Source organism: Meleagris gallopavo, chromosome 8 (genome assembly GCF_905368555.1).
Source record: "Meleagris gallopavo chromosome 8, MGAL_WU_HG_1.1, whole genome shotgun sequence".
NCBI classification, from domain to species: Eukaryota; Metazoa; Chordata; class Aves; order Galliformes; family Phasianidae; genus Meleagris; species Meleagris gallopavo.
In genome coordinates this window covers 14366472-14382445 of record NC_139411.1, presented here as the reverse complement: position 1 = coordinate 14382445, position 15974 = coordinate 14366472, and the positions used below count along the sequence as shown (strand labels likewise).

Genomic DNA, 15974 nt, shown 5'->3' with positions numbered 1-15974 from the left:
GTTATCTTTTACTTTAAAGAGTGTTGGTGTCATGACTGCTTAGCTTAGAGAATACAGCAAATGTAGTGATGTTTCTTTATCAAGGTGTGTCTTTTAGCTTTTCAGTGCTGACTCCCCATTTTATTTTTTTGCTTATGCTCTTCAGTATTACAAAGCTCTCTCTTGCAGGTAGGAGTAAAAGATTGATAGGAAGAGACTATGGGCTCAGGATCTTGGTTATTTGCTCTGAAACTGCTAAAACTCTCTCTGGTACAGTTCCCAGATATCAGTCACTCTCCAAGTGGCAGCAATTTTCCTGAGCCTGGAAAAAGTCTAGAAGAGTAACATTAACAGCTAGATAAGATATTTGTTCTCTTCTGGTGAGTTGGATATGAAAGGTATGGTTGCTGTCTGACTTTTTGGCCTCAGGGTCTTGGAAAGGTTCTGGGTATGTACCGTTTATTTGTTAGGTTAGGCGTAGTCAGTCCTACAGTCAGTCTTCTTGTCTTGTCCGTTGGAATCTTATTCTGAGTATGTAGATCCTATATAATGGCAATCATACAGGTTTTTCAAATGAGCAAGCTTGCTTTATTTCTTTAATTGTATTTATGAAGGTAATGGCAATTTTTAAAAGATATTTGTTTTACAGTTGCAGAAACTACTTACTGTTTGGTATCACTTACTAGTTAATTTTAATATGTAAATTTAAATGATTTAGTGATTTAATAAAATATTGTATTTAAAATTGAGAACACTCTGGCCATATTAATTATCTTATAAACTGCTTCAGTCACTGGCAAATTTATTCATCAAATTTATGGTCAAGACTGATGCCCCCTACGCATGCAAGCCTATCCTTTAAGGGTACTTCAGTTTCTTTTCTCTTGTTCCTGCTTTCACTCCACTTGTAAGTAGTCTACTTCGTAAACAGAACCTTCACTCAAGGGGTTTACTGGCATCTGGCTCAGATAAAATAAGTGTTAGCCAATTAGTTTGCTCAAAGGATGCCTTTTGTTGGTCTGACTGTAATGCAGTCATCTTTACCTTTCCTTCACTTCACAAAGGGAATTTGTTTAGCCCTAACCTCTTCTGTGAAGCTTTCTATAAAAGAACTAAAGGTTTTGGGCCCCCTGTGTAGAGTTTACTTGGGGATATGGAAAGGAATGAGAGCTGGCATTATTTCCTGTAACAATAATGAGAGAATCTTTGGCTTATTCTGTTTATGAAGAAGGCTTTTCTTCAGTCATACAAAGAAGAAAAAGAGAATATAGCAAGTTGTTCAATGATCTGAGCATCTCAAGTTACAACTAGTCTTTTTTTTCTTGTAATGTTTGTGTGGATCTTGGAGTTGGGGTCCTTTGAAGCTGCCTTAAAAGCACTTTCAAAGAGAGTACTGACACCTACTTAAGGTCCTCTATCCTTGACCTTCCACTGACATAGATAAGAACTGTCCAGAAGCACACAGAAATACATGGAGGAGCTATGGAGAAAATGGTAACATGAGTTATAGTTTTAGTGATCTTAGGTCTTAATAAGCTCACACTTTCACCTTACCCATTTCTGTCTTCTACTTTTGGTCACTCCTCTGTACAAGGACTGCTGAGCTGACCTAACTGTATTGAACTGTCCTGTCTGTTACGATTTTTCCAAGTATCCTTTTGAACCTATCCTCAGCTTCGTATAAATTTAAAACCAATTGTTTGGTTTCTGTAAGACAAAAGGAAGTCTCTTAGGATAACTTCAAATACTGTTTTGAAGAATATCGTCATTATAGATACTGGTATATCCACAACTTCTCTAGGCAGCCTGTTCCAGCATCTCACCAATCTCTCAGTAAAAAGCATCTCCCTGACATCAAATCTAAGTCTCCCTTCTTTTAGTTTAAAACCATTCCCCCTTGTTCTATCACAATCTACTTGTGTAAAAAGTTGGTACAAATAAATGAACTTGAAGTGCACCTAAAGCTGCATGCTTCAGTGCTGTAGGACTGAAAGGGAGATGATGTGACCCCAAGTTTTGAGTTAGGGAGATATAAGCCAGTATTGTGCAAATTAGTAGAAAGTACAGTAAAGAACAGTACTAGTAAACACATAGGTAAATGCAGTGCATGGAGAACAGGAATGGACTCTGCTGTTTGCAAAAGCATTTGTACTTAACAAATCTTAGCAAGCGCTGAGGAGGTGTCAAGAAGCAAGGAGTTGAAACAGATCTGATGAGTTCTTTTCATTCAGTGAAATCCAAGCTAATTGTTTATGAACTTCACAGGATGGTTGGTCTGTCCTATGGTTGTTTTTTTTTTTTTTTTTTTTCTGTTGGCTACTGTCAGAGCAGGGTACTGGCAGTTGAACCTTTAATCTCACACTGTTTTACTTGTTTCAAGAAACCAAACAGTATAATGAAGGAAGCGGTAGATAACTAAGGTGTTTGGAGGTGTGCACAGTTGTATTAATGTTACTGTTTTTGCATAAGCATTCTGTGAACTTTGCTGTAGCTATTTATTTCAGAGGAGTTACACACTAAAAATGCAGTAGATTGAAAGTACAAGATAACTACTCAGGTTAATTTCTTCTTTTATATGTTTTAACGTCTATCTCCTACATTTGTGATAAAGGCTTAAAATATATGTGTCCTGCATATATCCCTTTCTCAGTTTGATTTTTTTTTTTAATTGTTTAAAATCTTGAGAAAGATAAAATCTTAGTGACTCAGGAGAGGTTTGCATGACAGAAATTAAAAGGCCCTAATAGCATGTGGCATGTTGCTTCACTCTGAAAGCTGGAGATAGACAGGAAATAAAAATCTTTAATGGTATTTTGTCTTTTTAAATTTGCAGTAGCATCACTTCTATGCTCAGATGATGAGATAGCCAGCTCTTTGTTCTCCCAGGTTAGGTCTTAAATTTTTTAAGTTCTTATCCTTTTGTAGCATACAGTTACACTCTTGGGGATGAGGAAGAGCTGTATTTTGTCCTCTGAATTTTGCCATTGTTCATAGTCTCAAATTAGGGGTCATAGTTTGAGAGTTCCTTCAGATTTTTACTTCGAGGCTTTCCATTATTAAGGTTAGGTAGACTATGACACTGGGGTATATGTTTAACAGGGGCATATTGTGCTCATTTTTGATGCTTCAGGATAGATACATGAGCTATCAAGATCATTGTTTTTTTAAATTTATCTGCAACTTAGATCAATTATTTGGCATCTCTTTGTTAAGTTTAATTTAATAGATATCATTCAAATCACAGAATCTTAAAAAAGAAACTTATTCAGTGCTTCTTAAGTGCAACTAAGACTGTTAGCTCACATCTGTGGTCCTAATTCTATAGAATGTGAGCATTCTGATTAAGCATGAATTATATTGTAGAAAGGTAGGAGAAAAATATTAACAAATTATTACTGTTCTCTTGAAGTTTTAGTATTTCAAAATGTTGAAATGACCACTAAGACCTAACCTCAGGGTCCTCAACCATTGGAAGAAACTGATGTGCAAGAATATACTAGTAAGGTACTAAAACTATTTGCAATTGCCTAATTAATATTACCAAACTCTTCATAGTAGTTTCTTATGAAGTTTTCTAAGATGTTTACCAAGGAGTTGTAATTGCAACGGTTTCATTTATGAGCAAAATGGAAGCTGAAGAAGTTTACAGACACTTGCTGTATCAGAGTTTTTTTTAATATTAAGTTAATAGTTTAAATTGTACAGTTACTTGAGGCCAATTGTAAGTTCTCTTTATGGAATTATCTTAAAATTCAGATTTGCTTTTTTTTTCCTGTATTGAAATTCCTGTCACTACTTGTACGTCTGCAGATTTTTCTATAGCAATTGACATCTTAGTATAGAATCAAGTGACTTTATGTGTTGTAAACAAGCTGATGCAAAATTTATACAAGTAGAGCTTTGTCTGAAATTATGCAAAATGGACAATACATAGTCTAAGTCTTCATTTGTGCATTTGGAAATAAAATAATTCTTCCTCTTTATACTAGTCAAGATGCAATCTGCTCTTTTGAACATGTAAGTTTCTACCAACAAGTTACATGTGGTACTAAGATGCATCATCTGACTACAGAGTTTTAATGTGCGACAACTTCAGATGTTCAAAAAGACCTTCCTTTTCTTAAGCTAGAAATACTGCCTTTCTATGGTAGCACTGATTATGTAAGATAGAATAAATTTACTTACTGAGTTTCCAGTGCTACCTTGTAAATATAGGCAGACTTCATGTAGCTATCTATGTGCCATATTAGAAGTAGGTGGATGTGGGAAACTCAGGCATCGTGTATCATGCTAGTGAATATGAAGATGATACTGCTTAGTTCATTGTGTGTGTTGTTGCTGATCACTTGGAAAGTAGTAGTATGTTTGCTTTTCTGTTTAAACATTTTAATTGATACTGCAGATTATACCTTGATGACCAGTGTGTATGTGTTTTCCAAATTCTCGTGTGTTGTCTCCCCCAAAAAGTGAAGACCATTATTTAAGGCTGAGTGAAAATACATGTCTGTATGCGTGCATTTTATACTTAATCTATATGTGTGTGCACAGTCTGACTACAGTAGAATATGTAGCAAAATGTGGAAACAGCCACTGCTTCACCCAGCGAGATGCTTAAATCTTTAGCGAAGTTGGCTATGAGAAACTTCGTGAGGAAGAAGTGTTGAGGATTTGCTGAGCAATTGTGGCATGGATGTACTAGATATGTCTTAAAGCAGTCTCTTAAAAATTAAAGGAGGGCTCCAAATTTTAAGTGAAGAATTTCAGAAGAATATCAACAGGCAAAAACCATGTATGCTGGTGGTTTCCAGGTGACTTGGAGTACTGCAGTTCTGTAAGTGTGATGGTCCTGGTTTATGATGGAATCAGCATTTTTTAAACCTCATGTTTCAAGGCACCTGTTTTTGGTAGCAATTATAAAGGCACAGCACTGAATCTTATTGTGGAGGGATGAATTACACTGGAAGGACACATCTTATTTTTATTTTTTTCCTTAATTAGTTTTAAAGGACTTACTACATATATAGTATATAAAATAGCATTGTGTGTTATGTGTTTTATCATAGCTAATCAGATCTGGAATTATGTGAATGTTCTTGAATGTGAACTGAGGGAGATTTTTGTTTGTTTCTTTCTAAGTAATTCTGGTAATTCAGCTTGTAAATTATATATCACCTCGAATATAAGAACTAAGTGCTTGATCAAAAACTTGTCACTTGAGGCTTCATGAAGGAAACAAATGTGGTGTGATGCATGACAGTTCCTCTTGAGATTCTTCTGAAAATTCTTGGCTTCAGTTGTGTAAAAGTTTCTCAAAAGGTCAGATAGCTGTAGTTCTAAATGAGAACATGTATGATGAGACCTGCAGAAACTTGTTAGCTTGTTGATTTGTTCGATTCTCATGATGTATTATCTGAATCTCTTAGAAGAAATTAATCTTTTCAATGTAGCTGTAGTAATGGAAAAAAAATGTCTTCTGTGGATAGGATTTCCTTAATTACAAGAGCTACTAATGAAGTAATCAGTTATGCTGAGCTCTCTATTAATACTGTTTTTTAAACTGCAATTTAAATGTTCAGTTTTGCTCTCTCACTAAGGTGTTTTATTTCTCTTCATTCTAGGCTATTTACTTTCTAGAAGAGAGGGTCAAGCAGGATCTCCTGAAAAGCCATTATCTGATCTTGGTCGTCTCTCTTATTTGGCTTACTGGAAAAGTGTAATATTAGAATATCTTAACTGCCACCATGAAAAGCAAATCAGCATCAAAGGAATGAGTCGAGCAACTGGAATGTGTCCACATGATATTGCCACAACTCTGCAGCAGCATAGCATGATAGATAAAAGAGAAGATAGGTCAGTAAATATATAAATTTTAAAAATGATGAGAGAAAACATTCACTTTATCTGCATACAAAACACTTGTTACAACAAATGACTGTTAAATTCTGACTTTAAAATATCTAACTTAGTGAGGAAGTCAGTCAGGCTGGACTTTTTTTTAATGAGGTCCTTCATAAAGACTTCTTTTCCCTAACCAAATGGTGGTTCTCAGATCTTCTTACATGTTTGTGGTTGTTAGAAAGGTGTGGCCAGCTTGAAACATATTCAGTGAAGAATTTAGTTTCACTCAGTATCATCATCTGTAAGTACAATTCCTGACTCTTGCTTTGCAATTATTTTGCTTTGAACACCACCAACGGGGAAAGATTTCAGTTTGTGGGTGGCAGCATCTCTTTTCAAACCGCCCCTTTTTCAGTCATTTCTGAATTTTTCATAAGCTATGGGATTGGGTCAACCGTGAAATCTGGCCCAAGGTACTGGAAATGATTTTTCTTTCTTTTCTTAAGAGTTTCTATTTAGGTGAGTTCCTATTTTGTGAACATCTTTCTTACCGATCTTGATTACTATTTAAAATACCATGTGATTTTTTCTTTTTTGTTCTTAACTTTCATTATGTAACTTGTCATTACATTAAAACCTTAATTTTTTGGCGACCTGATGGGACAAGTGCATTTTGAGAGATAATGTGTTAATTACTCATGTGAAGCTTGCACCCTGTTGTAAATTACTGTGGGTTCTGAATACTGACACCCAGTCAGAAAATAATGCTTCTTCATCTGTAGAATTCAAAACTTTTTATAAATGAGGTTGGAGAATTTTCTTTCAGAGGTAGTAAAGCTTAGACAGGGATGTAAACTGACCTACCTAAAGTTGCCCAGAAAGTCAGTGTCTGAGCTAGGAAGAGAAATACATCTTTCAGATTCCTGTGCACAGACTTGCCTTGTATCAAATATGACTCCTTATGAATTTCCTACATTTAATTAATTTTTCTTATGTGTGGTGAAGTAGAGGTTTGCCATATTTTGTCAGGTTTCACCTGAATTTTTTTTTAAAGCATTGTTTCAGTGAAAAGTAATAATGTCACTTAACCTGCTTGAAATCCCTACATAAAAAAAGAAAACAAGAATAAACAAAGTTTTTTTAGTGGAGTATTAGCTAACATTCTAGCTAGCATGCTATTATGCCCATTTGATATGCTACTTCATTTTGTAATAATTAGGAAATCTTTTTCTACTGCATCAGCAAAGAAATGAGGTACATTTCTGTTTTGTTAGAAGACGTGTTTACAAATTGATTGCTTTCTTGTCCACTTAGCTGCCATATTCAGTTGCAGTATTAACATGTTCCTCACTCCTTATTTCATGATCCCCAGTGTTTTCTGATTTTATTTGTATGTCATATAAATAGTGGAAGCTGCTCTGCCAGATTTGACTGAAGGGTCATTAAACCTATTGCATGGATTTAGAGTGATTGATTATTACAACTTAACTTTCCTCTCTGCTCTAATAATGTTTAGCATTGAGCATTCCCTTCATGAACTGTGAATTCCTCACTTTCTCATAACAGTCAGCAGTCCGTGTCATCTATGTATGTCAGCTGAGGTCTTGTTCTTTATCCACTATTTTCACAGGTTATTGTGTAAAAGTGTAGGAAGAGTATTTTAGATAATAACTTTTTAAAATAAAATACTATTTATTCAATTGTAGATTTGTAATTATTAGAAGGGAAAAGCTGATTTCAAGTCATATGGAGAAACTGAAAGCAAACCCACGTATTAATGAAGTAGATCCTGAAAGCTTGAGATGGACTCCTCTATTAGTTTCTAATGCTGCAGTTTCTGAAGAAGAGAGAGAAGCAGAAAAGGAGGTAATAGCAGCAACTTTTCTTCTGAGTTTTCCTTTGATTTTGTCAACCCCTAAAATTCAGCAATAGGCTGCCTTAGATAAATTATATTTGTAATTTTCACCTTTATTTAATGATGGAGGACACTGGTATTATTGTAATGTGCATTTTTTGGAAGCTGCCCAGTAAGATGTAGTAAATTTTGTGGGATGTGTATGAAAACTTTAAACCTGAAGCAGTTGTTATGAAGTTGTATTTATCACTCCTGAGGTAGTCGAGGAGCATGTAATCAGATCAAATTTGGTGCAGAGCTCAGGGGCTGCAGTGTCAATCGATTCTTTGTTATGAACTTGCTCAAAGTGATCCATGTCAGTGGGCATGTAATGTAGTGCTAAAGGACTTAAATCAATTCGCTGCATCATTAATAGTGCTAAATATCCCATGAAATGCAATCTTCTTTGGTTTGTTATCCTAAATGTTGTAAAGGAGCTAGTAGATGATTCAGCTGAAATGTTGTTGCTAGGTTAGCCAGCAGTGCTAATCAGGGTTGACTTATGGTAACTCTTTAGCACAATGTAAAGGATATGGCTAAGTAAATGCTGTTTTAGTGACCCATTATTTTAACCCTCAACCCTTCAGGCTGAGCGTCTAATGGAGCAAGCTAGCTGCTGGGAAAAGGAAGAGCAAGAAATATTCTCCACAAGATCTAACAGTAGGCAATCACCTGCAAAAGTACAATCTAAAAATAAATATTTGCGATCTCCAGAAAATGTGGCAGTGGTGGGGGAACGAGGGCAATCCACAGAGCTATCTAAGGAGAGCAGTGAGGAGGATGGTGGGGATGAGAGTCAGCAGAGTTCGCCTCCCCGGCTGACAAAGCCACAGTCGCTGGCCATGAAAAGAAAGGTGCGTTACTTCAGTGATCTGATTACAGTCATTCTGTTCTGATTTCAGTCGAGTCATTGTGATCACAATAACAACGTATTTTGTTCTCAGGTATTTATTAGATTGTTCTTTTCTGTATTATTAGCGCTCTCAGTGCCTCTTCTATTTATTTTTTCCCTCTACCAGTCTACTCTTTATCTTTTGGGGTTTTTTTCTGTCTAATAAATCTTTCTCATGTAGAGACACACACACACACAAAACAAACAAACAAAAAAACAACAAACCAGAACCACAGTTTCATGTTGATTTTTAAACTAGTGACTGCCCTCTGCTGTTTGGGATCGGTATTGATTTGATGTAACGTTTTTTTTCTTATTAAGATGGACTCCAGCTTGTAGCGTTTGCATTTTTATAATTCGTTAATATTGGAAGTCTGTAAAGGGAGTGCTTTATTTTTCAAATAAGAGTGCAGTTAAAGCCTTATTCTTCTCTTTTCCAGGCAATTTAACTTTGACTTGTTTAAATTACTGAATTATGTACCCCAAAATTTTAAAGCGTTTGCCTTGGAACATGTATTTAAGTGTCTCTGAGAACTAGGGAATTTTAGAAAAACTTCAAAGAAACTGTGAATCTCTGAGGAAAATAAAAGCACAACAATAGAAATAAAAACTGTTAGACAGTTTTTTTTATACAGCAGTTGACTGTGTGATTCTTTAATGTACTGCTAAGATCAATAGAAAGTTTCAGGTGCGTTTTATTTTGCTTTTAATTTTTTTTTTTTTAATCTAAGTATTTATTTCTAAAATAGAAGAAGCTAGAAATGTAGAAGGAAAAATTGTCTGACCTTTGTAAGTGTTGTTTGGGAATTCTAAATTTACAGAGGAAAAACTTGTAAATATATTTTACACAGTACTGCTGTGAATGTTATTCAACAAAAATAGAAGGTAGAAATTACTACTATATAAAGAAACTTCTAGTCTTCATTTTTCACTTTCAGAAAGGTTTGTGTCCGTGTACACACATATACCTATTTTAACTGTTTATCCTTCAGACTTTTACTGGTAGATTGTCTATTTGTCTATATTTGAAGTTGATGCAATATAAGCTATCTCTTTTTGAGTGAGTAAATTGATTGATGTGAACTCACTTATTTGTGCATTGAGTCAACAAAACACAGGAATGTAGGAAGAGTTATACTTGTGGAATTGTTTTTCAGAGACCTTTCCTACTGAAAAAGAAAAGAGGTCGTAAACGCAGAAGGATTAATAGCAGTGTTACAACAGAGACTATTTCTGAAACTACGGAGGTGTTGAATGAGCCATTTGATAACTCAGATGAAGAACGTCCCATGCCACAGCTGGAGCCTACCTGTGAGATGGATGGGGAAGATGATGACTTGAAGCCTGTGATTAGAAAAGCTTTTGAGTATCAGTCAGGGCAGCAGAAACAGGAGAAGGAGGAAGAGCAGAAAAAAGAGGAGAAAGACATTCATTGCTACAGGAGTGATGACCATTGTACAGGTAAGCAGAAAATGTTCTTATCTTAATAAATTGAATTTATCCTGTGAATTTCAAAGGAAACTTTTTATGTCATAAATAGGAAAGTTTTACCATTTTACCATTTTCTTAGAATTTTACATTCTTCGTTATGCTTTCATCTCAGAGGTGCTACTGCAAGCCAGTCATCTCACATAATTTATTAGAATTCAGTGATGGCTTCAGGTTTTTTTGTTTTGCTTTGCTTCTATTGTGTTAACATTTTTTTGTTATTCCTGACTCACTGTAATATAATTTCTTTTTTGTTCAGGAAAAAAAAAAAGTTTTCCCATCTAAAATACTGCAGGCCATGCCACGTTGCCAAAAATAACTTATGTTTCTGCAACAGGGCACTTCATACTCCACAGAGCAAGTGTATCCATTAGAATATTGTTTAATATTGTTCTTGTATCTTGGTTATATGGATATAAGGAAAAAGTAAGATTTGAATTATACATACCTTTCTATTCAGGATTGTTGATAATTCAATGTGTGCAATTTCTGGGGAACAGTACCTGTTTTTCCCCACAGAAGAGAGAAAATTTTAACTATGTTCCTTCAAAGCTGTTTATCTAATTTGATTTCAAGGAGCAGAAAAGTTAATGGATGACTGATGAAGCTGATGATGATCTACTCTAGATATTAATTCCCCGACCTCCTGGTTTTCAAACTATTTTTTTAAGTTCTAATTCCAGAATACATTACTGGATCTTCAGGTTTACAAATTTTCTCCAAGAAACCAGTTGGTAGTACTTTAGTACTTAGTAATTGCTTGGGAGGCTTAATCTTTGTGATCCTTAGTTGAGAGACCATCCATTGATTTGTCTTAAAACAGCTTTTGTTCAACTAGAAAAGCCATGCTTAGGAGTGTTGATACTGTTACCAACCAGTTCACAGGTACATTAGAATATGACTGCTTTTTTTGTTCTTCTTGATAGAAAATGAATTAAACTGGTAGAAGCAAATTCAGTGTTTTAGCTACAGCCCAGTGGTCAGGTTTGTACTCCATTAACAAGACAAGACTGATACTGTGTATTAGTCCACGGACCATGTCATTGTATTAATTGACTGCAAGAGTGTTAAAACACTACAGTGAAAGGCAGAAATTGGCAAAGGAATATCACTGAAGCCTTTACACTCCCAAATGAGAATTCTAGTATCTGGGGAGAGAGAAGAATTAATGTGTTTGGGAAGGTTTATTTTTTATAGTCAGTGGATTAATTTAGTGTTCTGATGTGATCTGTGTTGCTTAATTTCAATTATCTTTTGTTTTTTGTTGTGTGCTATGATTTGTACCACCCGTTTGTAACTCTTGTTCTAGAGTTTCTTGGTGCATTTTGAATTTATAAATTACTTTGGATTTATGTTTGAAAGTATTGATTTAGTGCTTCGTGCAAGCTAAGACTTTTGTTTTGTCTCTATTTATTGCCTCCCAAAGATAATACAGAGGATGTAGCTGTATTGGAAGAAGGCACTAAAGACAATCTTGAACCTTTAAAGAGTAAGCAGGGTTGGCCCAAAGGAGTCAAGCGCGGTCCATCTAAATGGCGGCAAAACAAAGAAAGAAAACCTGGCTTTAAGCTTAATTTATACACTCCACCTGAGACTCCTATGGAGCCTGACTATCAGATGCTGGTGGAGGAGCAAAAGGAAGTTGCTGAAGATAAGCCCTGTCCAGTTCCTGCTGTTACAGAGGAAGAGATTAAAGAGCCTGTTGAAGTATTACCACCGCTGGATGATGAGGTAAAAGAGAGAGAACCTGAACCTCTGCATCCACCTGGTGAACCCTATGAAAAACAAGAAAATGATGCAGTGAAAGCTGGGGAAGAAGGAAGGAATGTAGAAGACAGTGAAATCAATTCAAAAGATCCAGAAAAAGACAAACCAGAAGAGGATTTTCTGCAAAAAGAAGAGTCCATGCACTTGGATGATCATGATGAGGAAGAGGAAGATGATGAAGAACCTTCTCACAATGAAGATCATGATGCAGATGATGAAGATGATAGCCACATGGGTTCAGCAGAAGTGGAGAAAGAAGATTTGCCTGCCGAAGCTTTCAAAGAAATGCTGGAAACACAGCAGTCTTTTTTAGACGTAAATGTTCAGAGTGGTAATTCGAATCAGGAGGACTTGATGGACTGTGGTGTGGACCTTGCAGCTGATGAGTGTGAAAGTGACCAGAAAGAAGTAGCTACAGATTCAGACCCAGTGCCGGAATCTGATGATGATCATAATGAAAACAACCAGGACCAAAAAGCTGGTGAAGAATTACATTCCGATTTCAAGGGAGAGAGTAATGAGACTATGGAGATTGATTCTGAGACAGTTCAAGCAGTACAGTCTCTAACTCAAGAAGCAAGTGAACAGGAAGATACCTTTCAGGATTGTGCAGAGACTCAGGAGGCCTGTAGAAGTTTGCAAAACTATGCCCGCACAGACCAAAGCCCCCAAATGACCACGTTGGATGATTGTCAGCAGTCTGACCACAGCAGCCCAGTTTCCTCTGTGCACTCTCATCCTAGCCAGTCAGTTCGTTCTGTTAATAGTCCAAACGTTGCTCCGTTAGAGAACAACTATGCTCAGATCAGCCCAGATCAAAGTGCCATTTCTGTGCCATCTCTACAGAATATGGAGACTAGCCCAATGATGGATGTTCCCTCAGTTTCTGATCATTCACAACAAGTTGTGGATAGTGGCTTTAGTGATTTAGGAAGCATTGAAAGCACAACAGAAAACTATGAAAACCCAAGCAGTTATGACTCTACAATGGGTAGTAGTATCTGCGGAAACAACTCTTCACAAAATAGTTGCTCGTACAGTAGCCTTACATCTAGCAACCTAACACAGAGTAGCTGTGCAGTGACACAGCAGATGTCTAATATTAACGGAAGCTGTAGTATGATGCAGCAAACAAACATCAGTTCTCCTCCCACTTGTAACGTGAAATCTCCCCAAGGTTGTGTTGTTGAAAGGCCTCCAAGCAGCAACCAGCAGTTATCTCAGTGCAGCATGGCCGCTAATTTTACACCACCTATGCAGTTAACTGAAATCCCTGAAGCTGGCAATGCCAACATTGGCTTATATGAAAGAATGGGTCAGAGCGAATTCGGACCAGGACACTACTCGCAGCCATCGGCCACCTTCAGCCTTGCCAAACTGCAGCAGTTAACTAATACGCTTATGGATCATTCTTTGCCTTACAGCCATTCAGCTGCTGTAACTTCCTATGCAAACAGTGCCTCTCTGTCCACCCCCCTAAGTAATACAGGGCTTGTTCAGCTTTCTCAGTCTCCACATGCTGTTCCTGGAGGACCACAAGCACAGGCTACCATGACTCCTCCCCCCAACCTTACTCCTCCTCCCATGAATTTGCCACCTCCCCTTTTGCAGCGTAACATGACTTCATCGAATATTGGAATATCCCACACCCAAAGACTGCAGACTCAGATGGCCAGCAAAGGTCATGTTTCTGTAAGAACCAAATCTACACCTCTGCCACCTGCTGCAGCGGCCCATCAACCCCAGATTTACGGCCGTGCTTCACAAACTGTGGCCATGCAAGGGCCCACACGGACCTTAACAATGCAGCGTGGTATGAACATGAGTGTAAATTTGATGCCAGCCCCAGCTTATAATGTCAATTCAGTGAACATGAATATGAATACCCTTAATGCTATGAATGGTTATAGTATGTCCCAGCCAATGATGAATAGTGGATATCACAGTAATCATGGGTATATGAATCAAACTCCCCAGTACCCTATGCAGATGCAGATGGGGATGATGGGAACTCAGCCATATGCACAGCAGCCAATGCAGACAGCACCCCACAGTAACATGATGTACAGTCCTCCGGGGCATCATGGCTACATGAACACAGGCATGTCTAAACAGTCTCTTAATGGCTCCTACATGAGAAGGTAGGCCCTTTGGAGTAACAAACTACCAAACTGGCATATTGGATTGATCTGCACAAATATCTTTTGGAGAGTACGATTTCAAAACCAGCAATTGGTGTGAACGCAAAAACATTTGTTGGCACCATTTAAAAGCTGTATGCAGCAGAAAGCCTTATACAAGTTTTTCTTTTTTCTTTTTTCTTCTTTTTGTTTGTTTTGCTTTATCATTTTGGGATTTCTTTTTCTTTTCTTTGGGGGGGACTAGGTGATTTTCCATTTTTCTGTTTATTTCACTGAGCTTGAAGTTCTCTGGAAAGGAAGAACTCTTTCTATGAACTGCAATTACACAGCAGCTGATGGTTCAGAGCCATTTTATGTGCCTGCTCCCATTAAAAAATGCGGATAAATAGACTCCAAAACTATCAGACAGTACTGAATCTTGAGCTTTTCTTTCTCCTTTCCCCACGTGTAAATGCCTTTTAGCAGTTCTTTTATTGTATTATTTTGTTTCTGAAGGTGACACTTCCGCATGCCGCTAATGTCTTTGTTAGTGACAGTGCATTTTGTAGTACTGTACAAGTGTTGTGCTTAACAGTAAGCCATTTCTTAATTTTTTTGCCTTGATTAGGTTACCCTAGTTTGAGGGTAAAAAAAAAAACAAAACACAGAACTATATTTTTGTTAATTATAAAACTTGTAAAAAAAATAATAATAAAAAAAAAAGCTGCAAAAGCTATTCACATTTTGGTTAGTTCAAAAGGTTTTATTGCTGTATGTTTAGTGTAAAGTTGAGACTCTTTTCCATTTTAGTGACCAGTTTCTTTGGGGCTGGGGTAGGGAAAAAGGCAGCTTTCTGTTTTATAAATACTGTTTTGGATTTTTGTTGATTGAAACATCTCAGTGTTTATTTGTCAAGTTTTGAAACACTTTCATATATGTCCAAATACTTGGCAGGATTTAAAAAAAAAAAAAAATAGTGAATTTGGTGTAAAGTTGCTATTTTATGGAAATGCCTCTAACTTTACATTTTCATTCCATCTGTAGATTTTTCTATCTTTATAAAATATTGGAGTTATTTTTTAAGGGAAAAAATAGAGCAGTAGCGTGTGAATAGCTCAAACTAAGCTTACAGATCGCATGTAAAAAGGCAAAAGTTATTTGTGTCTGTTTATATTGCTTCCTTTTTTGTAGCCTTTGTACCTGTACAGAGTGACTGTAAGGGCCGAACAGAAGAGGCTTGATACATGTAAAAATAGGACCCAGTGACACTCTTGTATTTATCTGTTATCTTTTTAGTCAGTCACTTAAAACAGCAAAAGAAAACAAACAAACAAACAAAAAAAAAAAGAAAAAAAAAACCTGCAAAGAAACACTCAAGAAACAAACTGCAAAAAAACACCCCCAGCTGTACATTTTAACATAAAATAAATTATGATGAGCCATTTTTAGCCTCTTGTGTCTTGTCATAGTTTGATGTTGCATGGGAATTACTTCCTGAAACAGTGTTTGTTACAGTGCTTTCACATGCTTGATCTAAAGCCCATTAAAGTTGATGGGGTTTGGATTAGGCTGTTAGAGCCTAAGTGTAGGTTACTCATCATAATTGCATACACCTTGTGAAAATAAAGAGTATCTAAGATTATTTTTTTTAATAATCTTATTAAAATATTGAATAAATATGTATTTAATACATTACAAGGTTGTCAATATTTAATGTATGAAAGTTTTTTTTTTTCCCTATAGACAGTGTTAATATATATTTGTAAAAGGGTATATGGCAACACGATGCTTGGGATGTGTCTTAATAATAGAACTAATCTCTTCCTTTCCACATTGCTGGATTATAAGAAAATACAAACCTTGTGTAGAACCTCTGTGTTCTGCGTATATGCATGTATACCTGCACATACAAACATACACAATTATGAACACTTCTCATCTAGCAATAGAAGGTGCATATAAAATCAAGAACAACATCTATCCAAGGAGCTCCTGA

At 36.4% G+C, this 15974-nt stretch overlaps 1 protein-coding gene across 5 annotated transcripts in view; it reads left to right on the top strand.

The window, feature by feature from the left end:
* The window catches only part of KAT6B (lysine acetyltransferase 6B), a 92907-nt gene extending 77481 nt beyond the window's left edge, over positions 1-15426 (top strand). For all 5 annotated transcript variants that reach the window (XM_085229484.1, XM_085229483.1, XM_085229481.1 and 2 more), the window contains exons 13-17: positions 5598-5829; positions 7524-7683; positions 8299-8565; positions 9761-10064; positions 11518-15426. In XM_085229484.1, coding sequence (XP_085085610.1) covers positions 5598-5829; positions 7524-7683; positions 8299-8565; positions 9761-10064; positions 11518-14003 — 3449 coding nt within the window. In that variant the 3' untranslated portion in view covers positions 14004-15426. The remainder of the gene's footprint in view (positions 1-5597; positions 5830-7523; positions 7684-8298; positions 8566-9760; positions 10065-11517) is intronic.
* Positions 15427-15974: the final 548 nt, after the last annotated feature.